The sequence below is a fragment of the Bos grunniens genome, chromosome 10 (genome assembly GCF_055505025.1).
Source record: "Bos grunniens cultivar Pamir isolate PY7600 chromosome 10, Bosgru_T2T1.0, whole genome shotgun sequence".
Classification (NCBI taxonomy): domain Eukaryota; kingdom Metazoa; phylum Chordata; class Mammalia; order Artiodactyla; family Bovidae; genus Bos; species Bos grunniens.
This window is the reverse complement of record NC_141174.1, coordinates 17,032,889-17,045,511: the sequence shown is the minus strand read 5'-3', so window position 1 is coordinate 17,045,511 and position 12,623 is coordinate 17,032,889. Positions and strand designations below refer to the sequence as shown.

Genomic DNA, 12,623 nt, shown 5'->3' with positions numbered 1-12,623 from the left:
GAGATAAGAAAAGAGACAGCAAAAATATGCAGTATGTTCAAGGTGAGAGAGAAGGTAGAATCTAGAGGGGAACAAAGGAAAATTCTACTCAAGATATATCATATTCAATCACTGATGGAGGTCTTAGAATTTTCCTGACATGGTACACTACTTCATTTATTTACAAAGCTACTTCACAGATGTAAGTTGCTCTGAAATGCATGGTAATAGAACAGAGTAAACAAGTGACTTTCTGAAGTCACCCATCTGTAAATGAGAATCCAGTCTCCTGAGTCCGAGCCTTTTAGTTCTTTCTCTCCTTCTCTCGCTCTTTTTCATTCATTCATTCAAAAAACACTTAAAAGCGATCTAACATGTACCAGGCACTTGGGATACATCAGTGAACTAAACAGAAAAAATCCCTCCTCTCAAAAGAGCTTATTATGCTGCCACTTCTGCAGCACACACTCAACCAACAAAATTCTTATACATCCTGGGCCCAGTGAGGTGCACGTCATTGTTCTGAAGGATGTAGCTTTCACTTACCACCCAAGTGTATAGCTCCTTCTCCACTGTGACCACGGCAAAGTGGGTATTCCCTGCACACACCTGCCGGGCACTACAGCCACTCTTGATGACATCCAGTTTCTGGGGAGTGGATTTCCCACCACCCCAGACATAGACTTCACTTGTTCGGGATGTTACCACAGCAATGGGTGCTTCAGTCACAGTGCTTGACCTGCCAACAACCCCCAGAACAAAGGCACATTTAACATAAAAATTGTATCAAAGAAAAATGCTTTCAGTCTGTCCCCTGAGTATAACTGCCAATTATGGTATGAGAAAGTATGTTCTTTCTCGACAACTTACTCCAACCCTCTATCATGGCAGGCTTTGCAATTCTTGCCTCAGGGCTTCATCACAGCCCAGCCAAATCAGATACTAGTCTGATCCGTAACACCTACACTTTTCAACTTTTCAACATTCATCACGATAATGATGTCCACTTTGGCAAAAGGGTGAAATTACAGCTTTCTTTTCCTCTGAAATGACTATTTGATATTTAAATGGATGCTGGGCTTCTGAAAGGATGCCAAAGGCTTCCAACTGGGATCAAACAATGTCCAGACCCAAGAAAGAAAGACCCCCCTGGTGGTAATTTAAGATATATTACTTTTTTCAAGAGTCTCCTGAGCATTACCTTGGTCTCTTTGTAGGTGCATTAAGCAGTGTGACTTTTTCCTCCATCTCTCTACCAAAAGAAAAGCAAAGATACATGAGAGAAATAACAGGTTCTATATTGCACCAGTGTCTCTTTAAAACCTTCCACAGACTTAATCTTCTGTAAACCATATGCCTCACACGATGCTATAATACTTTTAGCAAAGTACTTCGATACAACTCAAACAGTTACATAGGCCTAGCATTAGACAATTCATTAACCACAATGAGGCCAGCAGTCTGGGGTCATTTGTTTTCTATCTCTGAGGAATGTTCTAGGCTGTACCACAGAGCCTTGAGAACTTCTTTCTGATGCACATTTTAGGAACCTGCTAACATCTCCATCTAGCCCAGTGACTCCCTAAACTCAACACTGCTAAAGCTCAGCTCATTAACTTTCTCCCGATAAAGGTTTTCTTTCTGACTCTCCTCATTCTATAACTGGCATCTTCAATCCTCTCAGTGAATTAGGCTTAAAACGTCAACGATTTTGGATTCAGCTGTCTTCTTTTCTTCAATATTCAAATTCGACAGTTTCTACTTGTACAGTGCCCTTTATCCTCACCTGTCCTTCCCAGTCTCACCACTGTAACTCTGGGCAACTTTACTTCCCAACTGGGCCGTTCAGTTCAGTTCAGTCGTGTCCAGCTCTTTGCAACCCCATGGACTACAGCACGCTAGGCTTCCCTGTCCATCAGCAACTCCTGGAGCTTGCTTAAACTCATGTCCATCGAGTCAGTGAGGCCATCCAACCATCTGACCCTCTATTATCCCTTTCTCCTCCTGACTTCAATCTTTCAACCTTTCAATCCTTCAACCCCAGCATCAGGGTCTTTTCCAATGAGTCAGTTCTTCGCATCAGGTGGCCAAAGTACTGGAGCTTCAGCTTCAGCATCAGTCCTTCTAATGAATATATAGAACTGATTTCCTATAAGATTGACTGGTTTGATCTCCTTGCAGTCCAAGGGACTCTCAAGAATCTTCTCCAACACCACAGTTCCAAAGCTGCAATTCTTCAGTGCTCAGCTTTCTTTATGGTCCAATTCTCACAGCCATACAACTGTCCAACTAGGCTGTAGTAGCACCTAATTGGTCTCACCAAAGTTTCAATCCACTTTATTCAGTCCTGCACTGACTTAACACTGATATTAGTATTGCTAAATAACTTTTCCTAAGGTTCCATCTTTCATCACATGAACCGCCCTCTCAAATATCCAACACTTCCATCCAATTCCCTGAATACAGCACAAATTCCTTCATCTGGCATTCAAGATCTCCACCTACTTTTCCAGGGTTCCTTCCATCAGTTCCGATGTTTCAGCTCAGCATTCCCATTCTGCCTAAACCAATTACACCTGAAGACCTGGGGTGGTGCTTAAGTACCAGTAATTTTTCAAAGTTCTAGTGCTGTTGCTATTGAGAATGCCAGGTCTAAAACCTCTAGTGTAGCCAAACAGGACTTAGTGCTTCCTGAATATTTTCACAATTCTCTGTGTCTGTGCTTTATCTGGAAAGCTCTGTCTTATGTTTTTCCATCAAAGAACAAAGTTCTAAGGAAGTACTATCTGTAAATCTCCAATTATCTCAATAAAAATGGCAATTAAAAATTATCAATGAGATATTTAAATATTAAATAATTGATTAATTAAATATTAAATATTAAATAAGTGATTTAAACAGTGATTATACTGTTAGAAAATAAGCCAGATAAAAGAATTTAAATATGCCTACCCAGCCCTAAAGGGTGACTGCCTGAATATGAATACAACATAAATGAGAGGTTACAGTGCTGCATCTGGAGTGTTATACGTAATTCTAGGCACTAAAACACTGGCTAGAGATCAACTGGAAAACCAGATAAGATCAATTTAACACAACAGAATAAAGGTACTGACCTTTGTACTGAAGAACAGAGATTATGGAATTAGCTACACACTTAAAGCATCCAAGGGCAAGACTTGAAAAAGAACACAGTACAGGTTTGAATGTTGGGAAGATTCACAAAGAACTGGCAGAAGGAGGAAGGGCAGTAAGGCAAAAATAGTGTAAGAGGATGAAACAGAGACTAGGACACTTAAGAAGCATAAAGAACATCTTTTCCTTTGAGCTAGGGTTTGAAGCCTCCTACAAAAAGTGAGGGATAAAGGGCCTTCTTTCTACCTCTAGAGACCTCTAATACTGAATAAATCTCAGAAAATAACCTGTCAGGAATCAGTCAAACTCAACTATGGGAAATGGGCAAAAGGTATCTGAAGAGGACCCCTCCGATTACAACCTACCATCTAAACAAGTGCACTAAAAAGCTACGGCCCAGTCCAATCCTACACTCCTATCCAACAACTGTTGAGCACCTTGTGCCGGGCCCGGGGGTGAGCCCTTTATATGCATTGCCTCCTTCAATCCTCAGCCTACCTCACTTCATAGAGAAGAAAACTAAGGGTCAGAGATGTTAAATAACTTGACAAAGACAGTGACAGAACTCAGATACAAACGTAAGGATGACTGAGTCCATAGCCCTCCTCTCTTAATTACTACACTCTCATGCCCAAACTCTAGAGTAGAACTCACAGAAGATGGGGGGTCTAGAGCCTCATCAGGATTGATTCAGAACAAACTAGCAGGGGCGAAGGAGGTCGAAGCCGAGTGATGAAAACGGAGATGCTGGAAGAAAATAGCATCAGAGTGACCAGGTCAGGAAACATCACCCTCTCTCTGCGGTACTCTGGTCAGGCCTATATAGTCAGTTGACCATCTACAGAAAGACAATGCAGCGACTTCTTTGTTCTTTACCTTCTGCGTTTCCTGAGAAGGGGTTTATCCAGAAGTTCATCTGCAGTGGGTCTCTGCTCAGGATCCTAAAAAGTACCAAAGGGTTAGTTTTAACTTAAAGGAAATGGGCAAAATGGGATCTAAAGAGGCATTGTACTTTTTCTTAGAAGGCTGTAGGTTTGCTATTCAGAGACCACTATATATCATCCTTTTTATTTAAAAAACCTATTATGTCACATTCTATGCTTCATGCTCATTACCATCAGCACTTACATGTGAGAATGAGAATCCACCTTCCTCACTGGTTTTAACTGTTAGGGTAGTGGTTCTCAAATTTCAATATATATAAAACATAAGAATCTCCTGGAGTACCTGTTACAAATAAAGATTTCTGGGCTTTATTCACAGAAATTCTGATTCAGAACGTCTGGTGTAGGGCCCAAGAATCTTCATCTTCTTGTAAAACTTGCCCACCCCCTGGCGATTCTCACGCCTGTGGTTCTTGGACTACCTCTGAATAATACTGACCTAGAGCTACACTGCAAAGCCACTGTGACATTTAGAACTATATACATTCTGTACCTCAGGAATTCTAAACTACCTCTTATTTTATACAGTTTATAAAAATTAATCTTGATTATAAAAAATGGAGCACAATTTCACAAACTAATAAAGGAAGAACCTGTTGGCTGAAGCACACAGCTCGCATGAATTGCCAATGCCTAGTCATCGGAATGGACTTCTTTGGTGGCTCAGATGGTAAAGAACCTGCCTGCAATGCAAGAGACCCGGCTTTGGTCCCTGGGTTGGGAAGATCCTCTGGAAAAGGGAACGGCTACCTGCTCCAGTATTCTGGCCTGGAGAAGTCCATGGACACAGGAGCCTGGTGGGCTACAGGCCATGTGTTCACAAAGAGGCAGACACGACTGACACTTTCACTTTTCATTCACCTGAAAACAGCCACAAATATATCCTACCCTGGGGGCGTGGATGTGGTTTTGTGCAAGTTCCTCTGTGCCATATTCCAGACACTAAGGCTGGAAGGGAAAACAGTGAACTGAAATCAATATGCAAATCACACTTACCTGGTCAAGGCATGCATGGACCATTTGGATCAGTTCCAAAGAGTACTGGCTAGAATCAACTTCCATGGCCCGGATGCCTTGTACAATCTTCACACACAAGTTGAGTGGATTCTATGAGAAAATGATTATTGTATTGTCCTTGGTTATATAAAGATGGCATTACAATCTACCAGTAGGGGCTTTGAGATGTCTGTGATTATCATATAAAGAAATGGCAATAGCTGTAAATGAGGTCTGACTTCTTTTTACAACTATCAGTATATTTCACTACTACTATCAGAGAGAACGAAACCAACTGGCCAACACGGAGGTATGACTACATGACCAACAGAATAATATTCAGAGTATATTATAATCTGACCCCTCAAATGACTCCCAAGAAAAAGGAAAGCAAAGTTAGCTACGCTTCTTGGCTTTAAGTATCTCCTTTGCCAACTATTTTGCCTCCTGATTTATATATCCTAATAATGGTCAGGTGATACTCTGCTGCAAAAGACAAGGCAGTGAATAATAAGTTGACGGTGATAAGAAATTATTATAACAATGCCACCACCACCTTTACTGAAGATCACTATGTAACATAAGTTGCACATATGTTTTTTAACTCTTGTAAACACCACACAAGGTTATCATCACCAATTCAGAGATGTAAAGTAACCTGCCCAAGACTACACAAACAGTAAAAAAAAATGGAGCTGTAATTCCAACCAAAGTCTGTTTGACTCCAAAACTCATTTTCCTTCCACTGTATTATTTAAGAAAATAAACTTCAGGACTTAGAAAAATAAACACGTCTCATAAACGGCCAAAGAACTTTGCATTATCTTAATTCGCATTTTCATATACATTAAAGAGCAGTTCTATAAGGGGAATATGTATCTTTTCCCTTGTTATTGACAAAATAGAGAATCAAAGAGATGAGGTGATTTGCCTAAGTTTTCTGGTTTGTAGAGGATATTGGATGTGAATCCACTTGTGCTACTCAAACTGTGGTCCATGAACAAGCATCAGAATCATCTGAGAGTCTGTCAGAAATGTAGAATACTAGGACTAGATCCAGACACACTAAAACAGAGTCTGCATTTTAACAAGATGCCCAGGTGATTTCCTATGTATATTAAAGCTTGAGAAGCACTGCTTAACACTAGGCTTTACTTTAAGAAGAAAAGAGACTTAGAGGTATTTGTTGTTTATAAAACAGTAAGTTTTTAGTAAAACTAAGAGTCAGTGTGTAATCTTTCATAAAAAAGACCAAAACACTTTAATGAGTATTATATAATTTGCCTTAGCTTTTCTAAAACGAGGCAGCTGAAGTATAAGAAATGAAATGGCTTACCCAAACTGCTGCATCAGACAGTCGATCCTAGAGTCAGTTTTAAAATTATAGTCAATGGATTCAAGGCATGCTCAAACTACTTGATTATTTTTCAATGGGGAATTCAAGTTGGTAATAAATCTTGTCTGTAGTACTTTACAATACACTACTAAGCCAGTGCCTGAACATTGGTTATTATTTTGCCTACAGTTGATTTCTGTTCAAGAAGTCAGAAGCTCAGGGATAAATGAAGTTGATTCTCTCAACCAAGTTGTACCACTTACAAGGACCATGTAGGGATCAACTTACTGTAGCATCAAATGTTCTCTTCAGTGTAAGTAATTCAAAAATGACACAGCCTACTGCCCAGATATCAGACTTGAAATTGTATTTTACTCCTTGGCAGAGCTCTGGAGACATATAATACGGCGTTCCCACAAGCTGAACAACAAAGAAAGCAATCAAAAATTAACTTCTTTTCTGAGCTAACTATATTAATATTTTAACAACTAAATTAAATTTCCCAGGAGTTAGTGATACCTATAGAACATTCATCAGCATATCCCAAAACATTCCTATCAAACGGCATATCCCATCATCATTCTGAGCTGATGCCACTCTGGGGAGAAATCTTATTCATATCAAATGTCCTGGGCCAGTTATAAAGAGACAATCTCTGTGGTGAAGACCTGTGGTAACTTGGGAGGCAGAACAGCTCTGTGATTCCTGGATCACAGAAGATTTAGGCATTCAAGGACCACTGAAGACTTCAGAGGCTTGAAAAAAGCATACTTGGTAAAAGTTCACCAATGGAAAAAAAAAAAAAATACAAAAACGGGTAGCAGAAGATGGTAACTGAATAAAGGGGTTTAAAAGTTCTAACTAAACACACAGTAGTGAAACTCTGTGAACAACTCAATTTAACATCTGTAACACTAACATAGTGAACTTCTTCCAAATTCAAAAAGATCTTCTGAGTTCAAGAATGTGTTGGAAGGAAATAAACGTCCTGAATGCAGGTCATGTCTCTCCCAAGATGAGAGACAATGAGTACCTAAGAAATTCTAATAACACTGACAGCCATCTTTAATAAGGAAAGCAAAGCAATTTTCAGACGGCTTACATGGCATTTATTTTATTGGGTTATTCTTGATGAGAAAAATCCATGCAAGGGCATGACTACTTCCTCAGAAACTCAATACAGCAACATCATACAAGCAGACTGAGTCCCTGAAGCAGACTCCCAACCCTGGCTATCCGTATCCTTGGATGTTTCTAGCTTGCTTGCAGGGATATCTCAATATTATTTAAAAAAATCAGGACAAAATTAATATTAGTAACTTACATTTTCAAGTTCTGACAGAGCACTGTGAAACCAGAAGAGTAATAATTGGGTTTTTTAAGTCCTAAAAGGATCAGCTCACTATCATCAGAGATCAATTTATGTCTACTCCTTACCAATGGTCTTTCATAGGATCAGGTGAGAAGGGAGCCCTGTGGTGCAGACTGTGTATATTAAGGGTGAGATTGTTTTTTGGGCATCAGCCTTTATTTTTGTAACACAGGGTTTCTGAACCAGAAAAAATTCAAAGGAAACACAACAAGAGACATCTAACATTCGAAGCTCAAAACATTAAAAGAGAGATAAAGTGAGATCTACTAAAGATCCTAAGCTGGAAAAAATGGTAAAGCATTGTATTGCTTTTAGAAATGTCTTTAGTTAGGGTTGGAAAGGGCAATGATGTTTGAGCTGTTATACGGACAATGGCTCTTAAAAACACCTGAGCAGGTAAATACCTGTTAGTGGGTCCAGGAAAAAGACTCCTTTTATAAGCATGACTTATAAAAGACTTGCTTTATAAGTATGAAGAACTTGCAAAAACATCGAGAAAAAGCATGCAAGATTTAGGGGGTATAGTTATATCTCAAGATGCAAGAAAGGAAAAGAAAAAAAAAAGTCAAGGGGGAATTCCCTGGTGGTCCAGTGGTTATTAGGACTTTACTTAAAGTCCCTCATGCTGTATGGCACCACCAAATTTAAAAAAAAAATTAAAAAATAAAAAAAGCCCAACTAAGTTAATGATAACACATACTTACCGTCTCAGCCATGGAATACTCAGAATTCAGTTTCTTTGCTAGGCCGTAATCTCCAAGTTTTATCAGGTTTGCCTTGGTCAGAAAAATATTTAATGTCTTTATATCCCTGGGAAAAAAATGCTGTATATTAAACCCATACACTAAACTGTTTTATCTCATCTACCTTCCCACCCAAGATTAGTACAAAATAAAAGAGTGTGTTACCACTGTTCAGGCTGTTATAGGATCCAAAAGAGTGTTCATTACTTTCTCATACATTTTAACACTGAGAAGGGAACTTGGGGAAGTAGAGGCAGAGAATTACTTCATCCTCCAGGGATTCACAGCACAGGCACATCCCCCCCAAAACTGAAGTTATTAGAAAAAGTTGAAAGGTCAGATTAAAAAAATAAAAAGTGCCCTAAGTAATTCCTATAAGGTGCACTGCCTCTTCAATTACCACTGGTGCCTTGAATTAAGTGATATCCAGGCAATTTTAACACTGAGTTGTGTCAAAGTTTCAAATCTGTTAAGGCAAGAGAAGCACATCGGCCAATACAGATCACCTAAATAAAATCACCAGCTATCTTTCTAAAGATGAACCGACCATGTGTAATACAAATAAACTGTGCCTGGTTCACACTGTGCCTTCCTTTATTGAAAGATGTGAAAAAATCAGAACAATATTTTTGATAATTTTCAAAAATAAAACACTATACAACTGTAGCCACTCAACAACTATCAAGAACTATATGTTAAATGGACAAACCAATAAAAAAGAAAACTAGTGTATTAATATTAATCTCTAGCAGTAGTCCATGATTCATTTAAGGGTATAATGAAGTGGAAATGTTCTTATAAAGGTTCTCTCCTATAGCTAGAAGTGAATAGAAAGCTGTTTCTCCCTGGTCAAGATCTGGTAAAACTGCATAATTAATTGTAAAACAATGAATAAGCTTTTTACTTAAATTAAAAACAAATGCCAATTTTATTGCTCGGAGAAAACATTTACTGTGAATTCCAACCAGTCTAATACAACTTTTATAGTGGCCTTCTAGTCTGTACTGATGAATTAATGAACTCACCTCTAAAATAAAGAGATGACTGAGTAGTACTAAGCTATTGAGACTCTTCCTAGATCACAAACAGTTTAACTTCAGGAAGCGAAGGTAACGCCCCTCATTACTCACTCTTTCCTTCCTAAATCATTATCAACGGAAAAGCTTTGACTGTTTAATCAAAAAAATAATAGAGCTGATGGGAGGTACCCAAGGTGGGGGTTGGATTGATAGAAAAGAATCCATCACATATTCTTTCACTCATTACCTATGAAGGATCCCAGCTTTATGGATACAGCTCACAGCTGAAACAATCTGAAATAGGTACCATACCACCATCTGCAGAGAAAAAATAAATTATACTTGGACTGGAAACAAACAAAAAAATACCATTTAAATAAACACACGCACACACACACGCAACAAAGAAAACTGCAACTATAGGTTATGATTCAACATGACTTGACATTTCTTGCTTGTAGGTTGAGTAGGCAAAGAAAAGTGGTAGGGGTAAAAAAAAAAACCAGCAGATTATCATAAAATAGTTTGAATGTTGTTATAAAATATAGTATGGTGAAGCAGACTTGTGGAAAGAAATCCAGGAAGAATGCAAAGGTAGAGAAAACTGGGCATACCAGTATGCAGTAATAGAACCGGGAAAGAAAGCCCATAGAGAATCATGATGTGGAGGTAAACCGTTTAGGAAGCAGCTATAGACAGCTTCCTTGTTAGAGGTTTCCTTTCTCATGAATATCAATCAGAGCCTGGAAGGAGTATGAACAAAAGGAAAAAAAACACTCTTCATTGTTGGAAGAGTAAATACAGAACCAGAATGCAAGAATCACAATACAATTCTAGCTTCCTTTCACAGAAATATGAATTACCTCTTCCTCAAACAACTTGTCCTTCTGACGAAGGATTTTATCATACAGGTTCCCTCCTGCAATTAAATAAGAAACAGGTTTGAATTGCTTAACAGAGATCAAAGCTACTGGGATTTTAACAGGTGGCACAGCAAGTAAAATATTCTGCATGACTGTGTGCGTGCTCAGTTATATCTGACTCTGAGACCCCATGGACTGTATCCCGCCAGGCTCCTCTGTTCATGGGCTTCTCCAGGCAAGAATACTGGAGTAGGTTGGATTTCCTCCTCCAGGGGGTCTTCCTGACCCAGGGATCAAACCCACATCTCCTGCATTGGCAGGTGGATTCTTTACCACCAAGTCACCTCGTTCTGCTTCCTTTTAAAAGATATCCCCTCTTCCTTCCAGCTCTTCACATGGGTACAAAACTTCCCATCTGTCCAGGACTATATCTGAAATATTCTCCAAAGATTCCCCTCCCTAATAGAAGAGATTCAGTATGAAAACAGGAAGCACAATATTTTTAGAAAAGATAAAAATAAAGACCATTTCTCTAGTACCCTAATTTATGAAAGTACTTTGAAAGTCTTCAAAATCGATGACTTTCTTTTCCAAAACTCCTATTGAAGGAATCTGCAATATTTCGGTAACAACTTCCACAGTCTATTAGAAGATTTGGGTTATACCTGTGAGGCGATGTTTTACAAAGATAGGTACATATCACCATCAACTTCTTTTTCTTTCCACTTCACACTGAAAAGGTTTCCCAAAATTTAGGGTAGACTCTAGATTGCTTTCAATTATTACTCCCTTTACTAACTCATTCCTTCAGAGTAAGTCTGAATTTCCTTCTCCTCTTTATTATCAGGTAACACAGACGGCAAATGATGATGGTTCGTTTTATTTCCTATCTGAAGCTATAACTTACACTGTAGTCCTAGTTAAGTTTCACAACTTCTTCACAATTTAGTAACTCAAAAGTTTGAATGTACCATCCGTTCTAGGTCCTCCTAACCACAAAGGAAGTTAAGAGGCCTCTGCTACTTCAAAAATCTCTAATATAATTTCATACATTTAGGGTTGAAAACAATCACGATACACAAGAATCTAGCAAAGAAATGACAAATCTAGGAGCTTTCTCTTAAGAGATTTAAATGAAGAATATGCTTGGACCATTTTAGCATTCAGCTCAAGAATGGGCTTTGGGCGTTCTCTTAGGTAATAATGATAATAGTACAAAATCTATCAAAAATTTGCTACATATCAAGAACTACTGTAAAATAGTTCCCTTTCCCATAAAATAGAAATGTCAAAGTTGCTGGGGCTTTATATATTCATTTAATACAATAACCCTAGGAGGTATCTACTGCTTATTAGCAAACTTATTTAAGATGAGGAGGCTGAGGCACAGAGAAGTAGTCTGTGCAAGATAACAGAGATTAAAAAGTAGTGAAGCTTAGGATATGGGTTCAGGGTCTATTTTTTAACAAATAGGCTATACAGTTGTTTTTTAAAAAACAAGCAAAGGGTTCAAAGAAATCATTTTCAGTCAGCTATGGTCTTTAGACCACCTTTCAGTAGGACAGCTTTAGCTAAAATCATTATAAATAAATATCACCTACAAGATTTCACTATCAAGTGTCAAACCATGCTATGCTTCTAATGCCTGTCATTTCATAAGGGAAAAAAACCTTGAAAAATGAGTGTAAAATTCAACTGAACAAATAATTTGAAGATGGAATTATCATCACAAAGCAAAATTTGAGTATGCAGGAGGAAAATCCCTCCCCTCAATTTTGTAGATCACTTCAAAACTCTTCAGGGCCTGAACTATTTCTCTTAAACTCCAGCAGTCCATTTAAAGTTCTTATTCTTTGTCAATATGGATCTTATTTTTCTCTCCCCCTCAAGGTAAGTATAAGTAAAGGAATGCCTTGCTGGAGGAAGTCCCACTGAATTCTACCTTACCATTACAATATTCCAGCTCAATCAGCAGGGTGGTATTGTCCATGAAGTGATTGTAGTAGGCAATAATGTTGTCATGCTGCAGCAGCGCCAGAATAACAATCTCATTCAAGGCATCACGACGTTCCTTCTCAGAGAGTCGGGTCAAATCAACTTCCTTCCACACGACCAATGAGTCATCCTATAACACAGCAACAGAGGTATCGTGCTTTCCTCGAGTCTGGCAGAGAATGAATCCACACCCGGATCTCTTGAGCCTAGAAAGAAAACTTCCTAGATGGGCAGAAACTGA

General features: G+C 38.6%; 1 protein-coding gene across 1 annotated transcript in view; it reads right to left on the bottom strand.

Annotated features, from left to right (window-relative positions):
* Nucleotides 1-12,623, bottom strand: part of NEK9 (NIMA related kinase 9) — a 37,254-nt gene that overhangs the window by 22,104 nt on the left and 2,527 nt on the right. The window contains exons 2-10 of the mRNA XM_086319620.1: nt 12,335-12,512; nt 10,388-10,443; nt 9,772-9,842; nt 8,467-8,572; nt 6,679-6,810; nt 5,055-5,165; nt 3,991-4,055; nt 1,181-1,231; nt 526-718 (exon numbers count right to left, since the gene is read on the bottom strand). Coding sequence (XP_086175746.1) covers nt 526-718; nt 1,181-1,231; nt 3,991-4,055; nt 5,055-5,165; nt 6,679-6,810; nt 8,467-8,572; nt 9,772-9,842; nt 10,388-10,443; nt 12,335-12,512 — 963 coding nt within the window. The remainder of the gene's footprint in view (nt 1-525; nt 719-1,180; nt 1,232-3,990; nt 4,056-5,054; nt 5,166-6,678; nt 6,811-8,466; nt 8,573-9,771; nt 9,843-10,387; nt 10,444-12,334; nt 12,513-12,623) is intronic.